This window comes from Sceloporus undulatus, chromosome 1 (genome assembly GCF_019175285.1).
Source record: "Sceloporus undulatus isolate JIND9_A2432 ecotype Alabama chromosome 1, SceUnd_v1.1, whole genome shotgun sequence".
Classification (NCBI taxonomy): domain Eukaryota; kingdom Metazoa; phylum Chordata; class Lepidosauria; order Squamata; family Phrynosomatidae; genus Sceloporus; species Sceloporus undulatus.
In genome coordinates, this window is record NC_056522.1 from 118570566 (window position 1) to 118598121 (window position 27556).

The 27556-nt window shown below is 40.3% G+C and overlaps 1 protein-coding gene across 6 annotated transcripts in view; it reads right to left on the reverse strand.

Annotated features, from left to right (window-relative positions):
• Window positions 1-27556, reverse strand: part of KLHL32 (kelch like family member 32) — a 95286-nt gene continuing 67730 nt past the window's right edge. For 3 of the 6 annotated variants that reach the window (XM_042470368.1, XM_042470358.1, XM_042470349.1), the window contains 5 exons: window positions 17644-18370; window positions 11540-11598; window positions 9153-9345; window positions 8313-8407; window positions 1-1181 (listed from right to left, as the gene is read on the reverse strand). In XM_042470368.1, coding sequence (XP_042326302.1) covers window positions 1020-1181; window positions 8313-8407; window positions 9153-9345; window positions 11540-11598; window positions 17644-18370 — 1236 coding nt within the window. In that variant the 3' untranslated portion in view covers window positions 1-1019. Of the gene's footprint in view, window positions 1182-8312; window positions 8408-9152; window positions 9346-11539; window positions 11599-17643; window positions 18371-27556 lie in introns of those variants that run through there. The other 3 variants (XM_042470375.1, XM_042470389.1, XM_042470381.1) reach the window with 3 other exon arrangements.

The following is a 27556-nucleotide window of genomic DNA, read 5'->3' on the forward strand; positions in this document are numbered from 1 at the left end:
AGTTATTTTTTAAAAAATAATCCTTAAGTTTCACAATGGCATTCCAACATTAATTTATTTTCTTTGTACAGCTTTTGACAAATGAAGGTATTGGAATTGAACAATTCACTTTCCTCAAAGTGTCTCTGCCAAATACTTTGGATCAGTAAAAAGATATAAGAACTTAAGGTTACTAACAAGCTGCACTATGTCTAAACAGTGACTTCTGTTCTAATTCTATGGGGAACAATCTTGAAAACTACTGAAGGCTTACAATGACCTCTAGCTTGACTGTCTCCCTCCTCCCTGCTTTCCTTCTGACAACATTGCCACATATTTGTCTTTTCCGCAGCTGAAAGTATTACAATGACATGACATTTTGTCCAGCCTTTAGCCAATGTGAGGCAAATGTAAGAAACACTCAGTAGTGGAGTTTAAGAGCACCTTTACAGAGCAGAAATGCTGAGAATACATAGCCATTGTAGTTTCAGATTCTTCTAATATCAAAGACAAGCACCCAAAATAAGCCCTTTTCAAAATTAACCAATACAAACTCACAACAGCCCATATTCTTTCTGTTCTAGATAAAATGGAAAATCTCTTTGTTTAGTTTGCACACAGCTGTTTTAAACTTTGTTCTTCATTCCCTGGATGAAGTTAATGCTAGAAGCAACAAACAGTGGCAGACAATGCTGAAGGTCCCTTTCAACCCACTGAATATACAACAGTATGTTGTCCTTATTAACATACTTTTTTTTTGTTTTGCAATGCACCTTTGGAAATTAATAGAATCCAGAAAATGTTCAAAAAGTTCCAATAACTGGATGAAAAAAAAATCTTAATAGGCAAAGATGTTCTGTCCGTTTCCACAGTAGGTGGATGGTATAATTCTGATCCATTTTCTTCATTTTCCTCCTCTTCCCCCCACTCCATTTTTTTGGCTTTTACTGCACTTTAATACAAAGAAGTATTTTGCAACAATTCCTTCATTTTGGTGAAGTGAAGAGGAAATGGTGGCAAGTTAGTCATGCTCCTTTTTCTCACATTGTGCCTATCTTGTGATGAGGCACTTGCAAAGGCTGCAGGTTTGGGCACGTAGAGTAGGGAGCTGGAAGAAAGCAGGCTGCTATGCCATTGGAAGCAAAAGGCAAAGTGGGTCCATAGAAAACCTCTTCTTTTCCTTCCTTACTAACATCCAGCACCTGTAAAAGTCAAAGGAGATGTAACAAATACTTTTAAAAAATCAGAAACAGACATTTAACAGCACCGGTGAATAGAATCATAGAGTTGGAAGAGACCACAAGGGCCATCCAGCCCAACCCCCTGCCATGCAGGAACTCAAAACTGAAGCATCCCCGACAGATGTCCATCCAGCCTCTGTTTAAAGACCTCCAAGGAAGGAGACTCCACTCCAAGGGAGTGTGTTCCACTGTCGAAAGCTCTGTCAGGAAGTTCCTCCTAACGTTGAGGTGGAATCTCTTTTCCTGTAGCCTGAATCCATTGTTCCGGGTCCTGTTCTCTGGAGCAGCAGAAAACAAGCATGCTCCCTCCTCAATATGACATCCCTTTAAGTATACCGGGAAACAGTTTTGTACAATGATTCTTTTCTAGGCTATGCAATTAAAAAATGCAGCAGTCCCTTACCTCTAAAACAGAAGACTGTTCAGTCACCAGATGAACTGAAAAGATTTTGGAATGAGCAATAGGAGGAGAGGAGTGAAATCCACCATTGGCAGTACTACAGAACCACCTAAACTATAGCCAATCGATGAGATTTAGGCCTAGTCTGCACATGCAGCAAAGTTGTGAGTTATCACATTTTTAAGCCTTTCATTAAAAATGTCCTCCTCCTCCTCCCCCCCCCCCCCCCCCACCCCGGAGAAGCACCCCCAGCATGGTAAGTGATTGTGATGGACTGGCACTCTTGTTGTCCAGAACTGGTGGGAAGTGTTCAAAGGAGGCGGAGGTGTAAAGACTGGCTAGGATCCTCGTAGGATTCTGCCACGCAAAACTACCCCACATCTCCCTCATCTCAGCCCCTCAACCAACCTACTTGCTGCAGCCTGTCAACATGGATATTCACATGCTCAGGCTGGTGGAGAGTGGGGGTCTGGTCAGACAGTGGCAGAGAACCATCCAGCTATATCCCTCTCATCTCTCTCTCTATACACACACACACGTTGTTAACTGCCCTCAAGTCAACACTCATGGCAACCCTGTGGATGAGACATCTCCAAACTCCTCTATCCTCCACTGCTCTATTCAGGTCCTGCAGATTCAGGTTTGTGACATTCCCAATTGAGTCTGGTGTGCAGTCTTCCTCTGTTTGTATTGCCCTCTACCTTCTCTAGCACTATTGTCTTTTCTAGCAAGTCATGCCGTCTCATGATGTGTCCAAAGTATAACACCCTCAGTTTTGTTTCCAGCGAGAGTTCTGGCTTGATCTATTCAAGGACCCATTTGTTTTATCTTTTTGGCATGTCCATAGTATTCATAACACTCTTCTCCAGCACCACATCTCGAATGAATGAATTTTCTTCCTATCTGCCTTCTTCACTGTCCAGCTCTCACAGCCGCACATGGTAATAGGGAATACAATGGCTTGGATGATTCTAATAGTGTTCTGTTGTATATCTCTCCTCTTTAAGATCTTGTCTAGTTCTTTCATGGCTGCCCTTTTCAATGCTAACCTTCTGGTTTCTTCACTGCATTCTCCGTACTGATCAATGTTTGATCCAAGTATGGGAAGCCTAACTATTCTGACTTTCATTATGTAGGTTGAACTTACATTGATCCTAGGTGGTCAGTATTTTTTTATTTTATTCTGGAATTCCTTGGTGCGCTCCGGTAACTGTTATTTATGTATTTATTTCAAAGATTTATATCCCGCCTTTCTCCCACAATGGGATTCATGGGGTGTTAACCATCTTACATTTGCTATTTGAGTCATAAAACTATAATTCACAGAATTCCCTAGCACTGAGACAGGGTAGTTAAAGCAGTCTCAAACTGGATTATTTCTGCAATGTTGTGAACTACAGGGGTTTGTCTTTCTCTAAGGCTGAGAAAGTATGAATTGCTTAAGGTCACCCAGTGGTTTCCTATGGCTGAGTGGGGATTTGAACACCCCCCCCCCATGGACAGGGTTTTTCCCCCTACGAAAACCCAGCCAGGGCACACAAAAATGTCCCAACAAATCTTTTCTCACTGAAATACTTTTTGATCCCAGCCAGGGGAAAGTTTGGGGGGGGGGGATGATTTGTGCTGCTTTTTCAACCAAAAGCAAATACCATTCTCTGGTTGCCATTCATGAGATGTTAAAAAAAATCAAAATGAGTATTTTATTTTGTTGTACATGATGTTGCTATATTCCACCGTGTCTTTTCTGATTCTGGGAGTTCGGGTGAAACATGCTTGGTTCTGCAGACAAAGACATACCTTTGGGCTGGACATTTTTAGACCCTGTCATACATTGAAATGTTCGGTGACATCAGAAACAGTATGCAGAGCTGCATCATTTGTGGCCAGTAAAATAGAGGATGACTTAGCAAGACACAGCATTCAGAACATCAAAAGGGATTACGAGGCGCTTGGTAGGAAGCTGAAAGGAATGGATGTACAGGTTGTCATCTCGTCTCTTCTGCCAGTTGAAGGGCATGGTCCAGGAAGGGAGAGGAAAATCGCGGATGTGAACAACTGGCTTCGCAGATGGTGCCGCCGAAAAGGATTTGGATTCTTCGATCATGGGCTGTGGTTCCATGAGGAGGGACTTCTTGCAACAGACGGGTTGCATCTCACGCCAGTTGGAAGAAATGTTTTTGCCAACAGTCTCAAGAACTTGATCAAAGAGCTTTAAACTGAGTTCCGAGGGGAAGGGAGACAATATTAAGGAAGGCGAAAGGGATGGCGAAAATAGTCAAACTGACATAGAGGAAACAAGGCAAACAGTGCAAGGACCCAACAGTGGGAGGCAAAAAAACTTGCACAGGCAGCAAGTCAAAGGGAACCATGGTCTGCGATGTCTCTACACTAATGCACAGAGCATGGGAAATAAGCAAGATGAACTCGAACTCCTAGTACAACAAAGCAAATATGATATAATAGGCATCACTGAAACCTGGTGGGATGAGTCTCATGATTGGAATGTGGAAATAGAGGGGTATAACCTTATTAAGAGAAATAGGCCAAACAGGAAAGGAGGAGGAATAGTACTATATGTCAGAGATATTTACACCAGTGAAGAGATCCTGGACATCAATCATGGAAGCCAGGTGGAGAGCATCTGGATAAGAATCAAAGGGGAGAGAAACAACAAGGATGTTACGGTGGGAGTCTACTACAGACCCCCAAGTCAGACTGAGGAATTGGATGATATCTTTCTAGAACAGATGACCACACAGTCAGAAAAGAGAGATGTAGTAGTGATGGGCGACTTCAACTATCCTGATATTTGCTGGAAGTCAAACTCAGCAAAATCCTCAAGGTCTAGCAAATTCCTCACTTGCCTGGAAGACAATTTCATGGTCCAAAAGGTGGAAGAGGCAACAAGGGGGTCACCTATTTTAGATCTGATCCTAACCAACAAGGATGACTTGGTTAATGGGGTGCAAGTGGTGGGATCCTTAGGTGGAAGTGACCATGTTCTCCTGGAGTTTGTAATACAGTGGAAAGGAGAAGCCAGGCATAGTCAAACACGCATCCTAGATTTTACGAGAGCAGATTTCAGTAAACTTAGAGAAGTATTGAGGGCGATTCCATGGTCAGAAATACTAAAAGATAAAGGAGTTCAGGACGGATGGGAGTTTCTCAAAAGGGAGATACTGAAGGCACAATTTCAAACAGTTCCAGTGAGAAAGAAAAACGGGAGGTGTCTCAAGAAACCAGGATGGATGACTAAGTTACTTTCAACCGAGCTAAGTTTGAAACGGAACATGTATAAGAAATGGAAAAAGGGGGAAATCACAAAAAAGGAATTCAAAGAAATAGCAGGCATGTGTAGGGGTAAAGTCAGAAAAGCTAAAGCGCAGAATGAACTCAGGCTTGCTAGAGAGGTTAAGAACAATAAAAAGGGCTTTTTTGGATATGTCCGCAGCAAGAGGAAGAAGAAGGAAACAGTAGGGCCACTTCGTGGAGAAGATGGCAAAATGCTAACAGAAGACAGAGAAAAGGCAGAATTACTCAACACCTTCTTTGCCTCAGTCTTCTCAGAAAAGGCAAAGGGTGCTCAACCTGAGGATAATGGAGCAGAGGACAGAATAGGGGAATTTCAGCACAGAATAAATAAAGAGATAGTAGAGGAACACCTTGTTAATCTAAATGAATTTAAGTCTCCGGGACCAGATGAACTCCATCCAAGGGTATTAAAAGAACTGGCCAATGTAATATCGGAGCCATTGGCAATAATCTTTGAAAACTCCTGGAAAACAGGAGAGATCCTAGCAGACTGGCGGAGGGCAAACGTTGTCCCCATCTTCAAAAAGGGGAAAAAAGAGGATCCCAACAATTATCGTCCAGTTAGTCTGACATCAATACCAGGAAAGATTCTGGAGCAGATCATTAAACAGAGAGTCTGTGAACATCTAGAAGGCAATGCCATAATCACAAAAAGTCAACATGGGTTTCAGAGAAACAAGTCATGCCAGACAAACCTAATCTCTTTCTTTGATAAAATTACCAGCTTGGTAGTTGAAGGGAATGCTGTGGATATAGTATATCTTGATTTCAGTAAAGCCTTTGACAAGGTTTCCCATGACATTCTTGCAAACAAGCTTGTAAAATGTGGGCTAGACAAAGAAACTGTTAAATGGATCTGTAATTGGTTGACCGGCTGAACCCAAAGGGTGCTCAACAATGGCTCCTTTTCATCCTGGAGAGAAGTGACCAGTGGGGTCCCACAGGGCTCTGTCCTGGGCCCAGTGCTATTCAACATCTTTATCAATGACCTGGATGACAGAATTGGGAGCATACTTATCAAATTTGCAGATGACACCAAATTAGGGGGAATAGCTAATACCCCAGAGGACAGGATCAAGATTCAAAATGACCTGAATAGACTAGAAAGCTGGGCCAAAGCTAACAAAATGAAATTCAACACAGAGAAATGTAAGGTATTGCACATAGGGCGGAAAAATAAAATGCACAGATATAGGATGGGTGACACCTGGCTAAATGAAACTACGTGTGAAAGGGATCTAGGAGTCCAAGTAGACCACAAGTTGAAAATGAGTGAACAGTGTGATGCGGCAGCTAAAAAGGCCAATGCTATTTTAGGCTGCATCAATAGAAGTATAGTGTCTAGATCAAGAGAAGTAATAGTGCCACTGTATTCTGCTTTGGTCAGGCCCCACCTAGAATATTGTGTCCAGTTCTGGGCACCACAATTCAGAAAGGACATTGAGAAACTGGAGCGTGTCCAAAGGAGGGCGACAAAAATGGTGAAGGGTCTGGAAATCATGCCCTATGAGGAACGACTTAGGGAGCTGGGGATGTTTAGCCTGGAGAAAAGAAGGTTAAGAGGTGATATGATCGCCCTGTTTAAATATTTGAAGGGATGTCATATTGAAGAGGGAGCAAGCTTGTTTTCTGCTGCTCCAGAGAACAGGACCCGGAACAATGGATGCAAGCTGCAGGAAAAGAGATTCCACCTGAACATTAGGAGGAACTTCCTGACAGTAAGGGCTGTTCGACAATGGAATGCACTCCCTCGGAGGGTGATAGAGTCTCCTTCCTTGGAGGTCTTTAAACAGAGGCTGGATGGCCATCTGTCAGGGATGCTTTGATTTGGATTTCCTGCATGGCAGGGGGTTGGACTGGATGGCCCTAGTGGTCTCTTCCAACTCTATGATTCTATGATTCTATGACTTACCTAGACAGACCTCTGTAAAAGCACTAGGGAAGCAGTAGCAGTACTTTCTACAAAAGCTTAGTAATAGAGTGGTGGTTAATGTTGGAAGCTACAGGTTATCTACGGGGGTTTTCTTCCTTTGTATGTTTTCTTTAAGTTGAAATCAAGTCTGATTTCTCTTGTCCATCAAATAGGTGTCTACAATGTTTCACAGCAATGCAGTGAAAAGCAGTCGTATTAAATCTAGATCCATTTCCATCTGGTTTCAGACCTGGTTATGGAACAGAGACAGCCTTAGTTGCCTTGGTGAATGACCTACACAAGGAACTGGACAGGAGGAGTGTGTCCCTGTTGGTCTTGCTGGATCTCTCAAAGGCTTTCAACACCATTGCCCATGGTATCCTTTCTGGAATGGGACTTGGGGGCACTGTTATGCAGTGGTTCCAGTCTTTCCTGGAAGGACAGACCCAGAAGTGGTGTTGGGGGACTCCTGTTCAACTCCTTATCCACAGGCCTATGGGGTCCCACAGGGTTCTGTTTTGTCCCCTGTATTATTTAACATCTACATGAAACTGCTTGAAAGAGATCATCCAGTGTTTTGGGGTGCAGTGTCACCAGTATGTCTGCTGTCAGTAATGGACTGAATGAGGGCAAACAAATTGAAACTTAAGGTGGTCCTGGTTAGTCGTAAAGCAAATCAGGGAATAAGGACTTTGCCTGTGCTGCATGGGGTTACATTTCCCCTGAAATCTCAGACACACGCCTTGCACCTATTCCTTGAGATGTCAGATCTGGCTATGGCGACACACACCTTGAATACATCCCATTTGGACTACTGTAGAACACTGTGGGGCTGCCTTTGGAAGCTGTTCAGAAACTTCAAAACACTGCAGTCAGAATTCTGATGAGCCAATTATAAGGAGCATATAACCTCTTTGATGAAACAGCTTCCCAGGCTGTTGGTTCATTTCAAAGACCAGTCATGGTCTATAAAGCCCTACATGGCTTAGGTCCAGACTATTTGAGAGACCATATCTCCCCCTACGAAACTGCTACAGCCCTAAGATCTTCAGGGGAAGGCTTTCTTTTAGTTGCAACATCATCACAGGCTCACTTGTTGAGGACATGAGAGAGAGCCTTCTCGATGGCTGCTCCCACACTCTGTAATGCCCTTCCATGAGGCTAGGCTGACCCCCTCCCTGCTGGCCTTTTGTCGACAAGCTAAGATATTTTTATTCAGGCAGATTTTTTAACACCATAACAAGATAGCTTTTATATGGGGCATATTTTAGATTTTTTTTTTACTTTTGTATGTTTTTAATCTTAATTTTGTATCGTTCTAACAAGGTTATTTTAATTGTTTTTAAAATAGTTTTTAAAGTGTTTCTGTCTTGTGATCCATCTTAGGTCCCTTTTGGGGACAAAGGTGGCATAAAAATTAAATACATTCTTTGGAGACACTTTTTTAAAAATCACCTAAATCACTCACCTGGATACATGCAGAGGGTTCATTTGTCCAAATTGAATAACCTCCAACTAAATATATTCTACCATTGTGGACAGCAACTCCAGATTCATTTTGTCCTGAAGTAGGCAAATGTAAAAAGAAAAAATCAATCTGTGTTAGCCAAAATCACAGAAAGCTAGAATGTCTGCCAAATTGGAATAGGATATTTAGGTTCTGTTCCCTCTAAAAATCTACATCTTAACATGTTACACATTTCAGTGTATTACTAAATGTTTTAAACAATTTAAAATATTAGAATTACCCACATTTCCATAAAGTGAACACCATCTCTCTCTCTCTTACTACCATACATATGCTGAAGAACTTGCATGTACAAGGTGATTGTAAACGAATGGTATAAAACCCAATAACAGCTTTACTTTTGCACCATTGTTTAAAATCACTCTGTATTTATTTATTTTTAAAATCTTTTTATCCAGCAAGGGACAATTATTGTGAAAAGAATTGCATTCCACTATGCAACTGTGCAAGCAAGCTGTGTTCCTGTACTGTTACATACACACCATAAGTTATTAATTTTTTACTAGTTGCAAACAACATTGGCCAATTTGTTCTGAGAGCTCCTCCCTGCTGTCCTCTCACCTTACTGGTAATTAATGTTAATAAATTTCCAGCCACCTATGTGTAAAATCTGGAAGTGAGGTGAGGGTTCATAGGATAGAGTAAGAAAGAAAGAGTAAAGCCTTTTGACCTGGCATGTACTGTGTGCCCATGAGATCTGTAATCCCACAAAAAGGATTTTTTAAAAATAATATATATTTTACCTTTGTTTTAGTGGCACAAATTGACAGAAATACTTGCCTGTCAACATACTGAAGCTGCAGCGTGTCCACTGGTCAGTGTCTATGTTGTATGAGTCAATGTGGCGGACAAGAATCCTGTCGTTATTGTAATCCAGGTCATTGCCACCTAAAACATACAGCTTCCTTTGAACAGCAGCCATGGAATGGTAAACTCTCCTCTGCAACATGGGGCTGCGACTGAGCCATTTATTCTGCAGATGTATAGAGAAAAGAGAACTGGGTCTCATTAATTTTTTCTATATCTGGGGGGGGGGGGGAATAAGCCTTAATTTCTCACAGTGAGGTTCAAAGAGACATACAATACCTCCAAATGAAATTCCTGAAACCACATCAAAATATTATTTAAATCCTTGCCAATAACTGCTTTTTCTTTCTTAATTTATTGGTTAGATTTCACTGCCTAAAATAGACTCAAACTGATTAAAGGCTTGCTTAACCAGAAACGTCCTTGCTCAATCTCCTCTTACAATTTCTTAATGTGTTTCCACCATTTACGTAAGTTATAGTGGGGTCGTTTTCCCCATCAGTATAAGATGAAACTGTATTTTTGTACCATTTGAGGAATTGGGAGCACAAAAACAGCAGAAATCTGGAAACAATTGCTCCATGTAACCCCCCATAATGTATAGCTATCCATTATGCTGGGTAGTATTTGACTAGGAAGAATTAATATTTGCATTAACAGTCCAATCCCTTGACACAGAACTATAGACACCATCTGCTTTGCAAAGGCTGCTTGCATCCCCTGATTATATCTTAGCTTCCTCCACAGCAGTGACTGCCAGGTAAGCCGCCAAGCACTGCAAAGGCAAAGAAACAGAGGGGCCTGGTGGGGTCATTCCTAATAAGCCAGTGTGTGAATACTAATCAGCAATGGAGAAGCAGAGGTCACCCTAGCCTGCCTGTTGGCAGGTAGCGATGTGCTCGATGGCAGATGGTAGGCATTATCAGCACTCCACAAAGGCCTAGTGCAGAAACAGGCAGTAGCACCAAATGATAGAGTTATTGAGATTCTGTGCAAGACGCAAGCAGATGTGAGGTTCCTTCCAGTGCCCACTGTATACAATATGCCAGCAGAATTTTTAAAAAGATTGTGTGTATAAAAACACAACACAGACCTCGTAATAAGGCTGCTAACACACAGTCTCTACTTTTTAAACTGTTTTGGATACTGTGAGGCTAAAGACCAACACCTCAAGTGTGCTGGGGACCAGGGCAAGGGCATACAGCCTCTGGACCTTCAAGACAAAAAAAAAAATTCCTGGAAAAGGGGAGCAATAGAGTACTTAAGGTACAAATATAGGTACAGTATATAGAACAAAGTGAGAACGTGCTGATATTTGTGAAAGATGTGTGGGCAAAACATTTCACTGACACATATTAGGCCAATGAGATCCTTGTTGCTGGAAATACGTCTGCATATCTAATAGAGGATTAGGACAGCTGAGTATAATACTAGCAATCAAGCCCATTTTTAGTAATTACACATCACTATTTAGCCACAAAGTGGTGATCACAATCAAGAATGCATGATGTCTAGTAAAGGCTAGAATGACAGGTAAAAAATGGTTGCCACCAAACAAAAAAGTTGCACGTCTGGAACATTCAGTGAAATTAGGCCATTTTGTTTTCCTCTATATGTGCCAATATTATTGAATAAAGGACATGGAAGCAAATAAACTCCAATTTTCATATTTGGCAGGAGGCAAAAAAATTTTTTTTTAATCTTATAGAGTAAATAAATATTATGACCTGAATCCTGTATCGGAGTTGTGCCTCCATAAGCGAGCTTACAGATGCAGGATTTCATAACATCCGTTTCCAGTAGAGGGCTGCTGTTACATTACTATATAGCAGAATTGGCAAAGTTCCCAATGTGCATTGCACACCAATGAAGATTATGCACTGAAGCACTTCGGTCTCAATGTCCATCAGGCTCTCTTGGTGGTATCCCAATATGTGTCTTCACAATCCACTAACAAGGTTTCTTGGCAACTCTGCTACTTAACCAAGTATATATAATTTAAGTAAAAGATAAAATACATAAGCCTACATTGAAGTTCAAAGCGCTCATAATGGTCCCAAGATTTTCTTCCATTATGTAATTACAATAATCCTGCAAGGAAGCCTGAGAAAGAGTGACCAGGTCACGTTCACCCTATAAATTTCTCTCATTAGGGATCTGAATTCAAGTCTCCCTAATGTTTCTAATGGAGGATAGAATTAGAGACATAGACATGTTAGTCTGGAATATCAATATGCAAAAGGATCTTATAATACTTCTGAGACGAAGAGAAAGAAATTATAACACAAGCTTTTGTATACTTGGTCTACGATGTTTTACAGTTCTTCATGCGAGCAAATAGCTGTGGCATATAAACTTACTTGTGTAGGATCATACACCATTAGCCTGTTCTGATATTGTGCTGTATTTGTTACTCCTCCTGTAACAAATATTTACAGTGTTACGTTAAAATAAAACAAGTAGAAATGCATCAAGTCAAATTATCTATTCATTAGGAAGCATTCTTTAAATTTTGTCATTTTGTAAAAATATTGCACTTGTCAATTCCCACTTTCTAGGTCCTTTATACTAGAAATGAACACGTGTGCCCTTCCAGATGTTCTTAGACAGCAGCTCTCATAATCCCTCATCACTGGCTATGCTGGCTATGGCTGATGAGAACAGACTAAAAACATCTGGAAGACCACAGCTTTTGTCCCTAATCTATACTCTTGAGTCTATAGCGACAAGTCAATAATGTACCCATGCTGATCCAAGTAAGCTCAATCCTCTATTCACTCTTGGAAAGCATCCATGAAAGACACCAAATCCAAACCCTTCTGCTTAATAAAGAGTTGCAGTCAAACAATGTCTGAAAGGCTTAACTTCTCACCCTTGATGTTAATAAAATTTGCCATTTTCCCTATTTTAAGAGAATTATAGCTCTTATTTACCCCATTGTATGCTACACAACATGTATTTCTTTGTAAGCAAGACACTCCTTATGTGTGTTTATGTGCCTTCCAGTGGCCTATCGACTGAATCTCATCTGTTTTTCTTAGGCAAGGTATACTCAGAGGTGGTTTGTCAGTTCCATTCTCTGAAATGTAGCCATACACACATCTAATATCATTAACATTCCCTTGGCGTCCTGCCCCTACACCCCTCTTCTTTTCTTTTTTTCTTTTTAAAAATGATTCATCTACCAAAATGAGATGCTATGGATTTGCATACAGATTTGACTACACAAAAATAGAAGTGGAATTAATAGCAGTCTCTATATGTTTTAATCCCTCCCCACCCCCATTAGATCAAATACCCTTGCCTCTAGCAGAATTCTTGGCTTTGAAAGTCATCAAGCTGATTTGTCTGCTCTTAGGTTCGGCTGCCACATGCTGCTACACTGCCCCCTGCAATCACACATTTGCACAGAAAGGGAGAGAGAGATTCTCTGCCAACAAGTATATTTTATAGATTGGAAGTTGTGATCCCTCCTCCTCCTCCCCTATCTCCCCCCTTCTTCCCAGGGGGATAATATGCATCTTAACAGCTTTCTATAGATTCATCTGCTATTAACTATGCCATTTACTATCAGCATCAATTTTCCAAACCAAGTTTGTCCTAACTTTCAAGTGCTATAATGAAAGTTTCAGGGAAGGGAGGGTTAACATCCTACCAAAAATCACGTTTAACAAGCCCATAATGCCCCCTTGAACGACCACTTTAAGAATACTTTAGGCAATGGAGGAATAGAAATAAAATGTCTCAAAAATAATAATAGCATAGAAATAAAAGTTTAAATGGTAGCAGAAAAAGTGATGTTTTCCACCATAAAATGGGACAATCAAAAAGGCAATTGCTTTAACTTCTCTGTGCTGCTTTCCAAAAGGGAAAAAAGATGATAATGCTGGAAGAGAGATGATATCAGGATGCATTTAAAAATAAAGTCTATATAATAAAGTCTTTTAGAAGTCAAGCAACCTGTAAATAGCTCATAGGCTTTCAAATCAACCTAGAGAAAAATGTATCAGTAAACGATTGTAGAAAAAAAAATGGTTTGCAATTGCTGGCTAAATTTATATAACTACTGTGATAAATAATTTCACCATGTATAAGAGCAAACTACAGGATGTTGCTCCAGTGGTCCATCAACTTGGTATCCTCTGTTTGATGCTGTGAAATGTTGTAACCGAAGTTTCCAGGCATTCGTTCCTCTCTTCCTGGAGCCTGGATATAAGAAGAACATTCCTTTTCTTTTGCTGACCCGTCTTCATTTCTGAACACCATTATAGCCTTACTCCTGGATTAGCATGAACATCCTATGGCAGCTCTAATGAGTGGGCAGCCACAATTTGCTTGGTGGTGTTGGTTTTTAAAAACTGCTTTATGTCACATCAGAGGTATTTTTTCATTTACATATCACTGAATGTAAGCAGCAGTTACCTAATCGTATGAAAAAATGGGACATTATAGCCAAAGGTGTGCTTTGAGATAAGATTGAACTTCAGTAAGAAATATCCCCTACCAATGCAATGTGTCTGGCCTCATTGTCTTTGCTGACTGTAGCATAACCTCCAACATTTCAAAGATGAAAACTGGCCTCGATGTGACTAACTAACATCCATGGGTGGTGAAGATGGCAGGCGTTATTAATAAGGAGAAAAGACAAGCTAGGAGAATTTGCAGCAGTTTGCTTTGGTCTAAGTCTACAGGAAGGGGCAAGATCCTGCCACCTCCTGTCTTCCCCTGCTGAGTTAATTGAGTAAATGCTGCTTTTGCACTTTAAATTCAGTTTGTAGCAATTAAAGTAAACAAAGGACAAAATGGGAAAGTGAGAGGACAAGAGAGAGACAGACATTTTAAGAGCAGCTGAAAAAGAGGATGACAGAAGATTAACTGGGACTGACCCTGACAATTCAGGACACTGGGCAAGTATGTTATAGGCAATGTGGTTCATAGAGCACCAAATCAAATGTATACCCTTCTGCATAAAAGGATCTGACCCATTACCATATAGCATGATACATAGTCTCTAAGGAGCGAAGGAAGAGCAATAAGGAGAGTAACTTTTCACAGGAGTGGATAAGAGGGTTAAAAATCTATTTTCCAGATGAAGCCAAAGTTCCACCTAGGCTTGTCTTCCTTCAATAACAATGGCTAGCATGTGCTGTGAGAAGCTCACAAGAATACACCCTGTCGACATTCTTCGATTAGAAGTACATTCCCCATAATCACTGATCACCTAAAGCCAAGATATATTATTGCAGTTAGGAATGTGCAAAAATCTCACTAGTAACTTGATTTTGGTTAAAACAGACCAGTGTGAAATTGAGAGAAGAATGTTGTTTGTGTTTTTCTTTCATAATCTATATAACTGCCTCTGTGCAAAATTAGTTTTCTGCTTTGTGAAACTAACCACACATGTGTGTACAAAGATAAAGGACAAGATGATGGATTTTAAAGACATAACCCAAGTACTCCTTCTATTAGTCCATGCAACCAAGCAACTGTTGAATTTTCCCATTTTATGTATTTTAAAGAAATTATTCCACACACACACACCAAAAAAACCATGCCAAATTTCTCCCAGACAGACTCCTCCCCCATATCTCTTGTGAGAATGGAGTAGAGGATTTCTATTGCCTTGCTGTTTTACAAACAAAGCCAGGATTACAAACTCCCACCTTCATTTTAATCTTGTTGAAATATCTCATCTTTTACAGTTTCCTAAAATGGTGCTTGGGCACAATAATGTCACCCATGCAATACATTTTACAGAGTCCTCAAAATCCCCTGGCATTTTCTCCTTATGCTTTGAGTACTGGAAAATATGATCATCCTGAGTCTGGGGTAAGAAGAGTTTTCTTGAATAAGTGCCTAGGTCCTCTGTGATAAGCAAACAATTGTGTTGTGCTTGAAGTATAATCTGGTAGCCAATAGAATGGTGTGTTTCAGTCTATGCCTCCTTGCTTCACTGTGTTCAAGTCCTCCACGGCTCTAATCCTGCATCTGGTCAGAAAGGCATGAAAGGAAGAGCTCTTCCTTTATGCTCTTTTCCAGCAACTTTATTACTGCAAGAGATAAAGCTCAATATTTGACCAAAGAATGGTTGCATATAAATCTAAACAAATAAAGAAAATATGTAAGTTGTGAGTCTCAGGGCCAGGGATCCAAAATTTTGTGGGCCCATCAACTCACCTAGTGCAATGTGAGTTGGGCAAACTGGTCTGTGAACCACATCTTGTGCCTAAGCCCCTCTTTCTCTCACACAGGCACACACACACAGGCACCCACACAGACTTTTTAATTTACCAAAACTGATATGGCAATTTGCCACTAAAAGGTACTCTCATTTTAGTGGCAGACCACTATGTCATTACATTTATATACAAATACAAATTTAATAATAATGAATTTGAGGGGAATAAGGAGGGAAATTTTCATTTGTTAATAATGAGTGGGGGGAATTCTAATTTAATAATACTTAATGAAGAATTAATTTTTAATTAGTTTCATCTTATATTTAATTTATTCTACATATTTATAGCTAATTTATGTATTTTAAACTTTTAAAAACCCTTCAGAAATGCAGCCTTCAAACACTTGGCCAACTTCAAAATTGGCTCCCAGCACCACAGCAGTTGGAATAACAAGCTCTTGCCACCGCCAGAGGTTGGTCTATATGGTTTCGACATGTCTTCCAGCTACACCAGCTATAAATTCTGCCATAATGCATAACCAACTATGTGTCACCAGTTACCTCAGTGCTGCTTAAACAACAAAGGGGCTTCTGCTGTTTGTATACAAGCAGTGGAGTACTGATGCTGCAGAAGCTTCAGGAGACTTCGAAAATTCTTCCATTTAATTATCCTAGAATGAGCTAGCTTGACGTACTTGGATTTAAGCCAATTTATTCTTATCAACTTCATCTACAAAGAATCCTCTCTTCCCACCCTCCCACCTGCCCCCTCCTCTCTAGCCTTGTGTGCAATTTTTGCATTTGCTTTCAGATTTAAAAAAGCAGGTTAATCACAGACCTTGCTTTCTTTTTAAAGGTTGCCAAAATGTGAAGATACCAATAAGAAGAGGAAAATTTGTCCTGGAAAACTGAGTGAATGAGGCTAGAATATTCTCCTCCCTTCAAGTGTTGGAAATTTTAGCCTATATCACATTTACTCATTCAGAATGAGATCATTAAATACGAGCCTTTCATGGTTCTGGTGCATTTCATGACAATTTTACCTGCATATTTCACATTTTGAGCAAGAATATAATGCAGCTCTTTATGAACTACACACAGAGATCGAACACTTATCAGAAACTGCAAAAACTGGCATTCTATAAAACCTCAAAAATAACAGTCAACATTGCTACAGAATGTATTTATGACATGCCCCTGTTATTACTATCCACTACATAAAATGAAGAGGAGATTATCCATAAAGCCTCTTAGACTATCCTTCCTAGATAGAATCTTTTGCTGCTGTGAGCTTGAGCTATTTTCCAAAGAGAATTTGTAGCAAAAGTTCCTCTTAGCTTTCATAGAAATTATGAGAATTATTAGAAATCATTACATCCAACTCATGGACAGTTCCACTTCTATGCAACAGTTAACGAAAGTATGCACAAAGCATTCTCACTTTGGGAAGATACACTGCTATTCCTAAAGTCACTACAGGCCTTCACAAACATTTACTCTAAAGTCCTGCCCTTAAGCATCCCCACATCTTTGGTTGCCTTAAAAGATCTTCATTGGTTTAACACTGTAAGCAAGATTTGGTTGAATGCTCTTGAGCAACTCTCATCAAAGGGATCTTCATGGTAAATAGACAATAAGCCCCTGTGGCATCTTGGAGACTCACCCACTTATGACATGGTGGGAGCATAATACCTATACAAACCTTACCTTTCTTTCCAATACTAATCTGTGTTCCATGCATTTTTATCATTATCACTTCTTTGACAAGGCAAGGCTACTGAACTCATCAATTTTATTAAAATAATGGAACAGTAACATATTTGCATCAGAGATATATGGCTTCCCATATTGCCCCACCCAAACTCAAAAGTGACAATACTTTTTTAGAAATGGAAGATTTCTTTTATTAACACTGCACCAGTGTTTTGTTCTTAACACCCACAACAATATTCAAGCATTCTATCCTGCTTATCCCTTCATACCATGGATAGGCAACTGTGGCTCTCCAAATATTGTTCCTCTGTAACTCACAAGAGCCACAGCCAGCCTAGCCAACTGTGAGGCAGGAGGCAAATTGCAATCAATACCATCTGAAGGACCAAAGCTGCCCACCCCCATTTTATAAAATTACTTTGCTGTACTGTTACTCACAATCATGATCCTAATTCATCTTTCCCCTCCATGCTAGCATGTGAACACTAGGTCAAACCTTTCTTAAATATCTCACCCTAAATTAACTACACTGACAATATTAGTTCCTCGATTTATATACGAAACAACTTCTACCTGATATCCACAGAAGACCATCCACAACGTATCCTGCATGGCACGAAAGGGACCTGTCAAAGGACTGAACAAAAGTCCACTTGTTTTTCTTGGGGCAGTATCGCTCAACTGTAGGCAAAACTTGACGCAGCTCATTTCTACCTCCTACTGCGTAGAGGTATTCATCCACCACTCCAAGCACAAAATGTTCTCTGCAGTTCTTCATTGGCGCTATTTCAGCCCAAGAATTATTACGAGGGTCATACCTACAAGCGGTCCGTACTGCACATGTGCGGCCAGTAGCATGCTCAACCTCGCCGCCTGCTACAAAAAGGAAGTCTCCCATTACAGCAACACAATGGTGGCTTCTTCCTACTGGCATGGGAGCCAGTTCACTCCAGTTCGCAATCCCTGCTATATGAACGTTCTCCTGGTCCACAGGATTGAAATATCGGAGTTCTTTAACTCTGCAAATCTCCCGCTTTTTCCCGCCAATGATGTAAAGAGTATCTGACTGAAAGCGAGGTTTTGTCCTTTTGGTTTGCCAAATTGGCTGTGAATAGATGCTCTGGTGATATACCAAGGCCTCATTGATAAGGGCTGTCGCAGTTTCACTAGCTTGGACAAGAGGATGAGAAAGGGCTACAGTATGCAATGTATCCACATCCATAAGCCCAAATCGAACATATTGGAGAAGTTCATCCATGTATTGATACCGGCAGTTGTGTTCTAACCACCTTACAGCTAGCTGGAAGGGGGGAAAGAAATCAAAAAGTGAAATTATCTGCATTATCCACAATTCAGTTTGAGAACTATACATTTGCATTACCCAACTTATCAACAAAAAATTATACTCCCAAATTTCATCTGCTGCATACATAAAAACATCCCCCTCATCTGCCCTAAAATAATTATGACTATCTGAAGAGTTTATATATGATAATAGTGATGTGCTGACTTTTAACTCATTGATGTTTCTTGTGAATATTCAAGGGAAAGCTATCTTGCAAAAACAGGAAGTGACAAAACATACCAATGCTGGGTCTGGGGGGTTCCCCCCCCCCCATAATGACCAAGTAACACATATCTTTATGATTTTAGATTCCTAAATGTGTTAGCCCATTTCTGCATTGTTTTATGGCTTGGAGATTCCCAAATTTACACAACAGAAAAAGGATTGGGTACCATCAGTATGTGGAACTTAACAGGTTTGGTTCCTCCAGCAGGTAAAACACCCATAGAATCATAGAGTTGGAAGGGGCCCCAGAGTCCAACTTCCCACTCATACAGGAACTCCAGCTAGAGCAGTGGTTCTCAAATTGTGGGGTGGGACCCCCCAGAGGGGACATGAGAATTGCTCAAGGGGGAATGTGAGACATAGAGGTCCTGATCCCCCTCCTCCTCCCTCCCAAACATTTTCTGTCTTGGAGTGGAAGAGAAAGCAAGGAGAGTACAGTGGGCCCTTGTTATACACTGGGGTTTGGTTCCAAGATCCCCCATGTATAACAAAATCTGTTTATGCTCAAGTCCCATTAAATATAATGACATAGCAAAATGGTGTCCCTTAAAAAAAATGGAAAATCAAGGTTTGATATTTGAAATTTATACTTTTTTTGAAGATTTTCAAACTGTGTATGCTTGAATCCGTGTATACAAAATCTGTGTATAAGAAAGGCCGACTGTACTTGGAGCCTCTGGCTGAGGGAGGAGCAGAGTTATTTCCTTGAACAAAAATATGCGCATTAAACAAACAAAATATCTTTATCCATGTAGACATAAAGGGGATCACAAGGGTTAAAAGTCTGAAAACCACTGAGATAGAGCACTGCCAGGATGTTCAGCCTCTTTCTAAAGATGTCCAGAGAAAGAAGCCCCGACACATTACCTAGAGATTGGTTCCCTTGTCAAACTGCTCTTATTATAATGAAGTCCCTTCTAAAGTTCAATTGAAATATACCCTTCTATAATTTAAAACCATTAGACCTGGTTCTACCCTCTGGGTCAGCAGAATAAACCTCCAGCCATCTCTCTGTGACAGCCCTTTAGATATTTAAAGAGTGCAATCATGTCATCCCTCAGTCTTCTCTTCACTAGGCTAAATATACCCAACTCCCTCAACTTTTTTCTGATACATTTTGTTCTCCCTACCTTATGGCCTTTGTTGCCTATCTCTGAAACTGCTCAAATTTCTATTTTGCTGTTGTTGTTGTTGTTGTTGTTTTTGTTGTGTGCCTTCATGCCATTTCTGATCTAGGGCAAACCTATCATGGGATTTTCTTGGCATATTTCTTCAGATTACAATAAGGTGTCCAGAACTGAACACAGTACAGTACTCCAAATGAGGCCTGACTAGTGTAGAATCTAGTGGGACCATTACTTTCCTTCTCTTGGAAACTATGACCCTATACAGACCAGCAGAAAGCGCCATAACTCCACCCCATGGTGCAATTTTGGCACGCGCCGGTCCAGTCAGCATGCGCCATCATGACATGCCTCTGGTGCTACGTCCAAATGATGAAGTGCCAAAGGTGATGCCATAGAGCCATGCCACCACAGCTATGGCGCCCTTGAGAGGCTATGGTGCTTTTTGCAGCTGCTTTTTGTGCTCTCCAGAGGCTGGATCGGGGGCGTGGCGTGGGGTTGTCACAGCCCAGATCTGGCCAGGAAAGGGGGCAATCTGTATAGCCCCTATATTCTATTAAAATAGGGTAAAATATTGTTTGCCTTCTTAGCTACAGCATCACTCAGTTTGGCTTCTATCAACTATCTTTCCTTATCTCAGCATTTAAAACAATCTTTAACCATAACGTAAAAACTGCCTGGTTGTACTGTTTTTCAACAGGATTTTTCAACAAGTCTGAACTTAGCTGGAACAGAAATGGCTGAGTTTACTAGAGACATGTACTTTTTAAAAAGAACCAAATCTTTCTGACTTTCCTACTCCCAACAAGTCTGTGGGCTACTCCAGATTAATCTTAACACCATCTGATAAACCCAATTTAAGTCTACAAGGTCTTCTTCCTCCATTATACCTCAAGATACCATGCCGAATATATCACAAAGATCAAGCCTTCCCCTTTGCTTGCCTTTGTAATATCCTTTCTGATGATGCGGTCTGGTGATCTCAAAAGCTTCTACATTTTTATTACTTGTTAAGTAACCTAATAAAGGTACCATGCACCTGCGTCATACGCGGGTGTAACTTATGCGGCTTTCAGCATATGCTGAAAGCTGTTCAGGAAGAAGGCTCAGTGCACCCCAGAAGGGGTAATGGCGTACATGCTTGTGGTGCATGCGCTGTGCCGAGGGCAGGAGCCCCATTCTTTTGAATGGGGTTTGAGCATATGCAGATTTCCCCTTACGCAGGGGATCCAGAACGGATCCCCCGTGTAAGGGATGGACCCACTGTATTGCCCCATTATTTGGAATGTATCACATCAAAAACCAATATGCTAAAAATATTTTTCAAAATGTCCATAATCCAAAGTTCCATTTGATCTTTTCATGTATTTAGAGAAGAATTCTTGTTTATGTTCAGAGTATTCTGACTCATAGAAGGCAATGGGTAGGCTACATGTGTCCACGGGGAGCAACAATTCATTGTGAGAAGTATAGAAAAACTGAAAAATACAGGAATCAATGCAATTTGCAATGATAGCCAAGATGTGAGATATTCTTTGAACTGCTAATAACAGCTGGTATGACAGTGAGTAAAAGGAAGCCAATCTGAGTCTCTCTTGAAAACATTTGTGTGCAGCACTAGGAAAATATTGTGCAGCTATGATGAGACCATGTAAGCATTTTGTGGCCAGATCCTATTATTCAAATTTAATCAAGTGAATCTACTGGACTACTTAGGCATAACTCATTCCACTGATTTCAACTAACAAACCAGATCCAAATGAATAGCATTTGAATTTTACATGTGGCAGCTTCAAATGGAACTTGGAAGGGTGGTTAATAGGTAGCTGAAAGTAACTTTTGTCTGATTTCATGAAAATCAAGAGAGTCCCTATGTACCCTCAATTATCCCAGTACACTTAATTATCCATATTATACAGTATCATGGTCAAAAACTAGGACCAAACAACATACAGCAGAGCATATGTTCCTACAAGCTGGAAAATATCCATAATAGTGTCTTGGCCTACTCAAAAAAAGAACGCTGATAAGGCATTTCTGCAACAGCTAGAAAGCTGAAAGATGGTGGAGACCAAGTCACAATGATTACTAGTGCAGCTTGAAAATGTAACACAGATGGGATAGTATCATGTTAGTGACATATGCATGTGTAAGTCATGCTAAACATGCAGAGTAAATTATTTGCCAAGGCACAACAGATGTTTTCTACTGACAGAAGCAAAAGTGGAGTTACTTATGCAGCAATCTTGTGCACTACTGTGCACAGTGAGCCTGTGCCCTGCATATTGTGGTTGTGCATTCACAACAGCACCTGTTCATTAACAAGTTGCTATTCTCCATAGAGGTTGTGTAGTGCTGGCATAGTGTATCTCCACAAGTTGAAATTTACACTATCCTTTGAGAATGCTGGATTGCAGCCCAAATGTTCAGTAAAGAAACTGGACTCAAAGTGTCACAAGGAAAGCTGAAGTATAGGAGTGATGAGATGTTGTATCACATATTAGTTTCCAGAATTTGCTGACAAGTATCTGGATGGAACAAACTGCTGTGGAACCATCCTCTTGAAAGGGGCCTAGACTAGTTGGTCCAATAGGCCATTGAGTCCAACTTCCAACTCAGTGCATAAAAAGATCATTCCCAATAGATATTGTCTTTTTAAAAACATAGAGAGAAAGAGGACCCCCCACATTTCACATAAGCTAAGAGACCTTCATTAAGCATGCTATCCTGGTTGATCTAAATCCAGAAACTGTGCTATTCCAGGATATTAAACAAAGGTCTGAAGTTGGTGTAATATTCTGGTTTGTTGACAGGCTGGTAATCATAATTTCCTGCTCCAAGAACAGCTGAAACTATGGTTCATAACAAAACTATGGTTCATTACAATTTAATCATAGCTGATGTAAAGGGGGGTCATTGAATGGGCCATACACAGAGGCAAAAACCTCATGCATATGTAAGTTTATTAAATGGAAATATATTGCCTAAGTATGACCCTTTTGCCATAACTCTCTGATTATCCTCAACTGAAAATATCATGTTTATATACAGACTGAAGTATTTACCACACAGTATTTATCAATGGTAAAATTATGCTTATGCATCAGCTCCAACGTAGAACAAACAGCCCCCATGTTTGCAAAGAGATAACATTCCAGTTAGCATTGGTCTTGAGAAATAATGGCAGTATTTGTGTAGTAAGTTTTCCTGTGGTTGCAGAAATAGTGCTATATGAACTGTAACTATAAGGAGTTATTAGGATACTTGGAGGTCTTAACTGTGGAGCTAGAAGAAATATGAACCTGCACGTGCAAGTGTGTGTGTCTGTGAATCCATGTGCAAGAAGAGAGACAGAAGGACCATTCTACTCCTACTTGGTCTCCCGGCTGGTATTATTACATTATCTCTGTTTGACAACAGTGTTTACACACGTACACACTCCAGCCCTCACACAGTCCCAACAACATCCTGTGAAACATGCTGCTATTTAAAGCAAATAAGCTGCCCAATAACTTCCAACACTCTTAGTCTACAACATTTTTTTTAAAAAAAAAATTACCATGTCAGACACAGGTGATAAACAACCATGGTAAAGTAAAGAGAAAATTAAAAGGAGGAGGGAAATGGTACTAGATCTGTTGTGCCTTTGAGCACAATCTGAGGGGAAGTAAGGAAGCAAAAAAAAAAAAAAGGCACAGTGAAGGTCACAGAGTGAAAGAACTTCCTCAGGGCACAGAATAAATTAAATCCCTAGGAAAAAAACTAAAATGCGATTTCCAGAGTGCAAGGCACAAACTCAAAATGACAATGATTGACAGCCAAACTATATCCATGCAATATCGAAGGCTGCACGTTCTCATTTACCTCAGTGTAGCCAGCAAGCGCCCATTAAACATCCGTCTGATGCCCAAATTAACCTTCTTGGCAAACTGAAAGAGGCACAAACTATCATAATCAACCTTTCATTATCACAGCAGCCTCTAGTTAAAGGGTCAGAATAATTGTGCCATCAGAGCCCTGATTGTTTTCAATCAACAGACGGCTGGAGTGACAGCTCAGTGATGGAGTAGTTTGATGAAACCGCACCAGGCCTAATCAGAGCAGATGAAAGGAAGGCATGATTGGTGCAAATGAACAGTCGTGCCTCTCTTTTTCATTTACAATCTGAAATTACTCTTAAATTTACAGGTCCCCCCACCCTTATGAGTACCTCCAAAAGAATATTTGACTTATTATGAGTTCTGGCAGTGCAGAGTTATAAAACACAGGTAGGGTTTTTCCTCCTCCCTTTCTTCCAAATGGAGGCTTGGAGTGTGTGCGTGTATGCAGCGTAATTTTAACAAAATGCACTGGAAGAAGAGGTGCCGAATGACTGAAGACTTCCAATGACCTCACCTTTCAGTGCTGTTTGATTAGCAGGACAGTTTATTACAGCGAACATCCTTCACAATGACAGGAGAGGTTTGAAATGCAGGGAGAGTGGGAGGGAAATAACCACAAGAATTGATGGGCAGAAATCTGTTCTAAATATTTTCTCCTCATCCATAAATATACTAACATACTCCATTTTAACGACTGTCAGTTTGAGACTGCTTTCCCGTCTTTGGAAGAAATCAAAGCAAAAGAGTATTTCTCAAATCCAAATAGAAATTAGGCATTACACTCAATATATTAGTTATTAAACTTCTGGTTGGGCTGTTGCCAGTTCAAAATGTAAGACCTATATCCATATAGTGAACAGACAGGTCTCTATCACCTGTAACTGAGAAAACAACAATCATTCAATATTTTTTGCACAACATACAATCTTAAAACAAGTCAAATTGGAACTAATCTTGATTAAAACACTCACACCACTTAGGATCTTAACTCCTAAATTCTCTCGCATCATTCTCTCCATTCTTAAAAAAGTAACCTTTTTTTGTACTGCTGCGGTAGATACTTTAATTGGAGACTCTTTGCTTTGTATTCATGAGCTGCATCAGATATTATTTAGCTCATCATATACCTCTACAGTATATAAGCATTCAGGTCACTGCAGCAAAACAAAAGGAGGCTTAGTGGCAAAGATTAATTTGTATCCCAAGAAGAGCAAACACAGGAAGAAGGCTGTGGTAATTCAAAAGATCTCCACAATACACACCCATTTTTGTATATAGCCATTAAACTGATCACATCTCTTTATGTATCCTTTCCACCACAGACATTTTTAATGAACAGCTACACCAACCATTGATGTGTTCTCAGTCTAATTACAAATGGGCACAATCGAGTCAAAGTAAAACATGTTCAATTCACACTGTATTCTGTGGAAAACAGTTAAACAGGTAATTCATTCTCTCCCATTGAGATCAACAGGGTTTACGGATGAGTAAGTCTGTATTTTCCCTAGTGGAAATTATGGTAGCAATAAAAGAGCATTTATTTCATCAAAGATGTTTAATATAGTAGTAACAAGTTAGCAGGAATGGTAATAATAAGTGGCTGCAGAGCATGTGAGCAAAATGAGGAACATCTTGCAATGAGATCACAGGCCATTGATTTTAGGGAGGCGGTCTCCATTCTTCCCCCTCCCCCCAAATATCTAAATAGTGATCACTTTCTATGGGCATTTGTGAATAGGGATGTTTAGGTATCTAACACAAAACAATCCCCTAATGCATCAGGAACAGCACCTCTTTCACCAATGAACTTTCTGCCTCTGTTGAAAAAAATGGGGGAATTCTGTGCATCGAAGAGCTCCCCATAATTGCTAGAATACATGCATCACTCCATCAGCAGGTGAAAAGGAGATTTTGGAATAGTTCCATTGTTCATGTCAGAGACATGTCCACCAATTTCTCAGACTCATGACAATTAAAAGTGGCAATCTACAGTTCACTTTGCCCAACTGCTATGCACAGCAGCTCACAGGACACATAAGAGCTACAACTGACTGGCTAAGTCTTAGGATCCTTTTTACAAGACCTCCTCAAAACATCTCCTAGCTTTGGAATTTCCTCTCACAGTCTTTCCACCAGGCACAGAAGCTGCTGTTTCTCTTGTCCGCTCTGCATATACAGTAGTTTCATATGCCTGCTACACACACAACAGATAAGCATGCACACACACATAGGTATTAAAATTTGTTGACTGCTTTGTTTTTGTTTTAAAGAAAATTATGGCTAAAATCCTGTTGGGGATTTACATATGTGTAAACACCATAGTTACAGTGCTATGCAATGAATTCCATCTTAATTCTGCCCCCTCCCCATCCCCATTTAGTGAGAAGCAGCTACTGTGCTTGACAGATGTCTGTTCCCCTTTTGATTTGGAAGCAGCTGACTGATGGTCCTACCCCCTCTTGTGAGTGCTCTCCGGTGCAACAGGCAGAAGCAAGACCCCTGTGGAAATCTCCCCTTGCATCAGAGATATCTCATGCGAGGGGATGGAACCATCAGCCAGCTGCTTCCCAATCAACAGGGAAATGGACCCCCATCAAATATAGCAGCTGCAGCCCAGTAAATGGAGATTAGAGGACTATCACCATCCCTTCCTAGCCTCTAAACTAGGGTCTATGTAGGGATTTTGAATGTGATACAGTCACAAGTGTGTAACAACAACAACAACAACATTTATTTATAATGCCCTTTTCACCTAAGGGTGGAATTTCAAACATATAAAATCAAAAAGGCGATAAAACACAACACTATAAAATGCTAAAATACTAAAATAATATACGAATATACTAAAAACAAACTCTTTCTCAGTCACTACCTATCTCAACCACCTTAGGCACACTCAGCAAGTCTAGGTTAGATATTTGTAACTGCCCACAAGTATACCAGCCAATCCTATGGTGATATTTCATACTTTTTATATTTGTTAACCTGAGAATCTGTAATTAAAATATTTTCATCCTGCCTTTTAGTTACAGATTCCCAAATCAATTAGAAATATAAAAATATTTTCATTCACAGAAAACTACCTTAAGTATTAATAAGAGTTCACCAAAGCAGTTCGACTCTCTCCTTGCCTCTGCCATCACTACATATACTATTTAATAGTAGTGTGTCTTCAGCATTCTTCACCAACTAGGTATACCTCAGATATACAATCCCACAATTCCCAAAGTGACTGGGATGGCTAAGAGTTGTAAACCAAAACATTATGGAGGAAATAAGATTGAGATGAATTACCTGCAATAACTGAAGAGTAGGGCAATGTAGAATCTGTAAAAGTAGAATCTGCACATTGACCAAATTGCTCAGTTAAAGAAAAATCTTTCTTTCTATTGAAGAAATCATCTTTAGCTCTTTAACTTATTTTGGAGATGGCGTGTGTGAGAAAGTTTGTCCCCAGTCTTCCTACCATGAAAGAGCCAGGTTTTCAAAATGGCTGCTATGTGTTGTTTGATTTGAATGATGGAAAGAATAGGAGAGACTCCCAGTCGACTCAACTCTGATAGGCCACAAGGTGGGCCTAGGACAGGGCACCGTTCATCAGCCTGACCCACCTCACAGGTTTGTTGTACGGCTCAAATGATATGCTTAGTTCCTTGGAGAAAGGGTAGGTTACAAAATGCTATAAATAAATGTACCCTTCCTTCTCTTATCCATTTCAATAGCTACATAATCAGGCATCTGATTGCAGGTGTACAGTCAGAGCATTTATGAGCTGCCAAGGCAAGGACTACAGCTCAGCACCACAGGAGATGAGAGCGAGTAATGGTAACTGCATGAACATTCATGCATTTCCTGATCAGCAGGTTGCAGCAGCCAATTTGGGTTCTCTTTTCCTTAAGGCCTTGGCA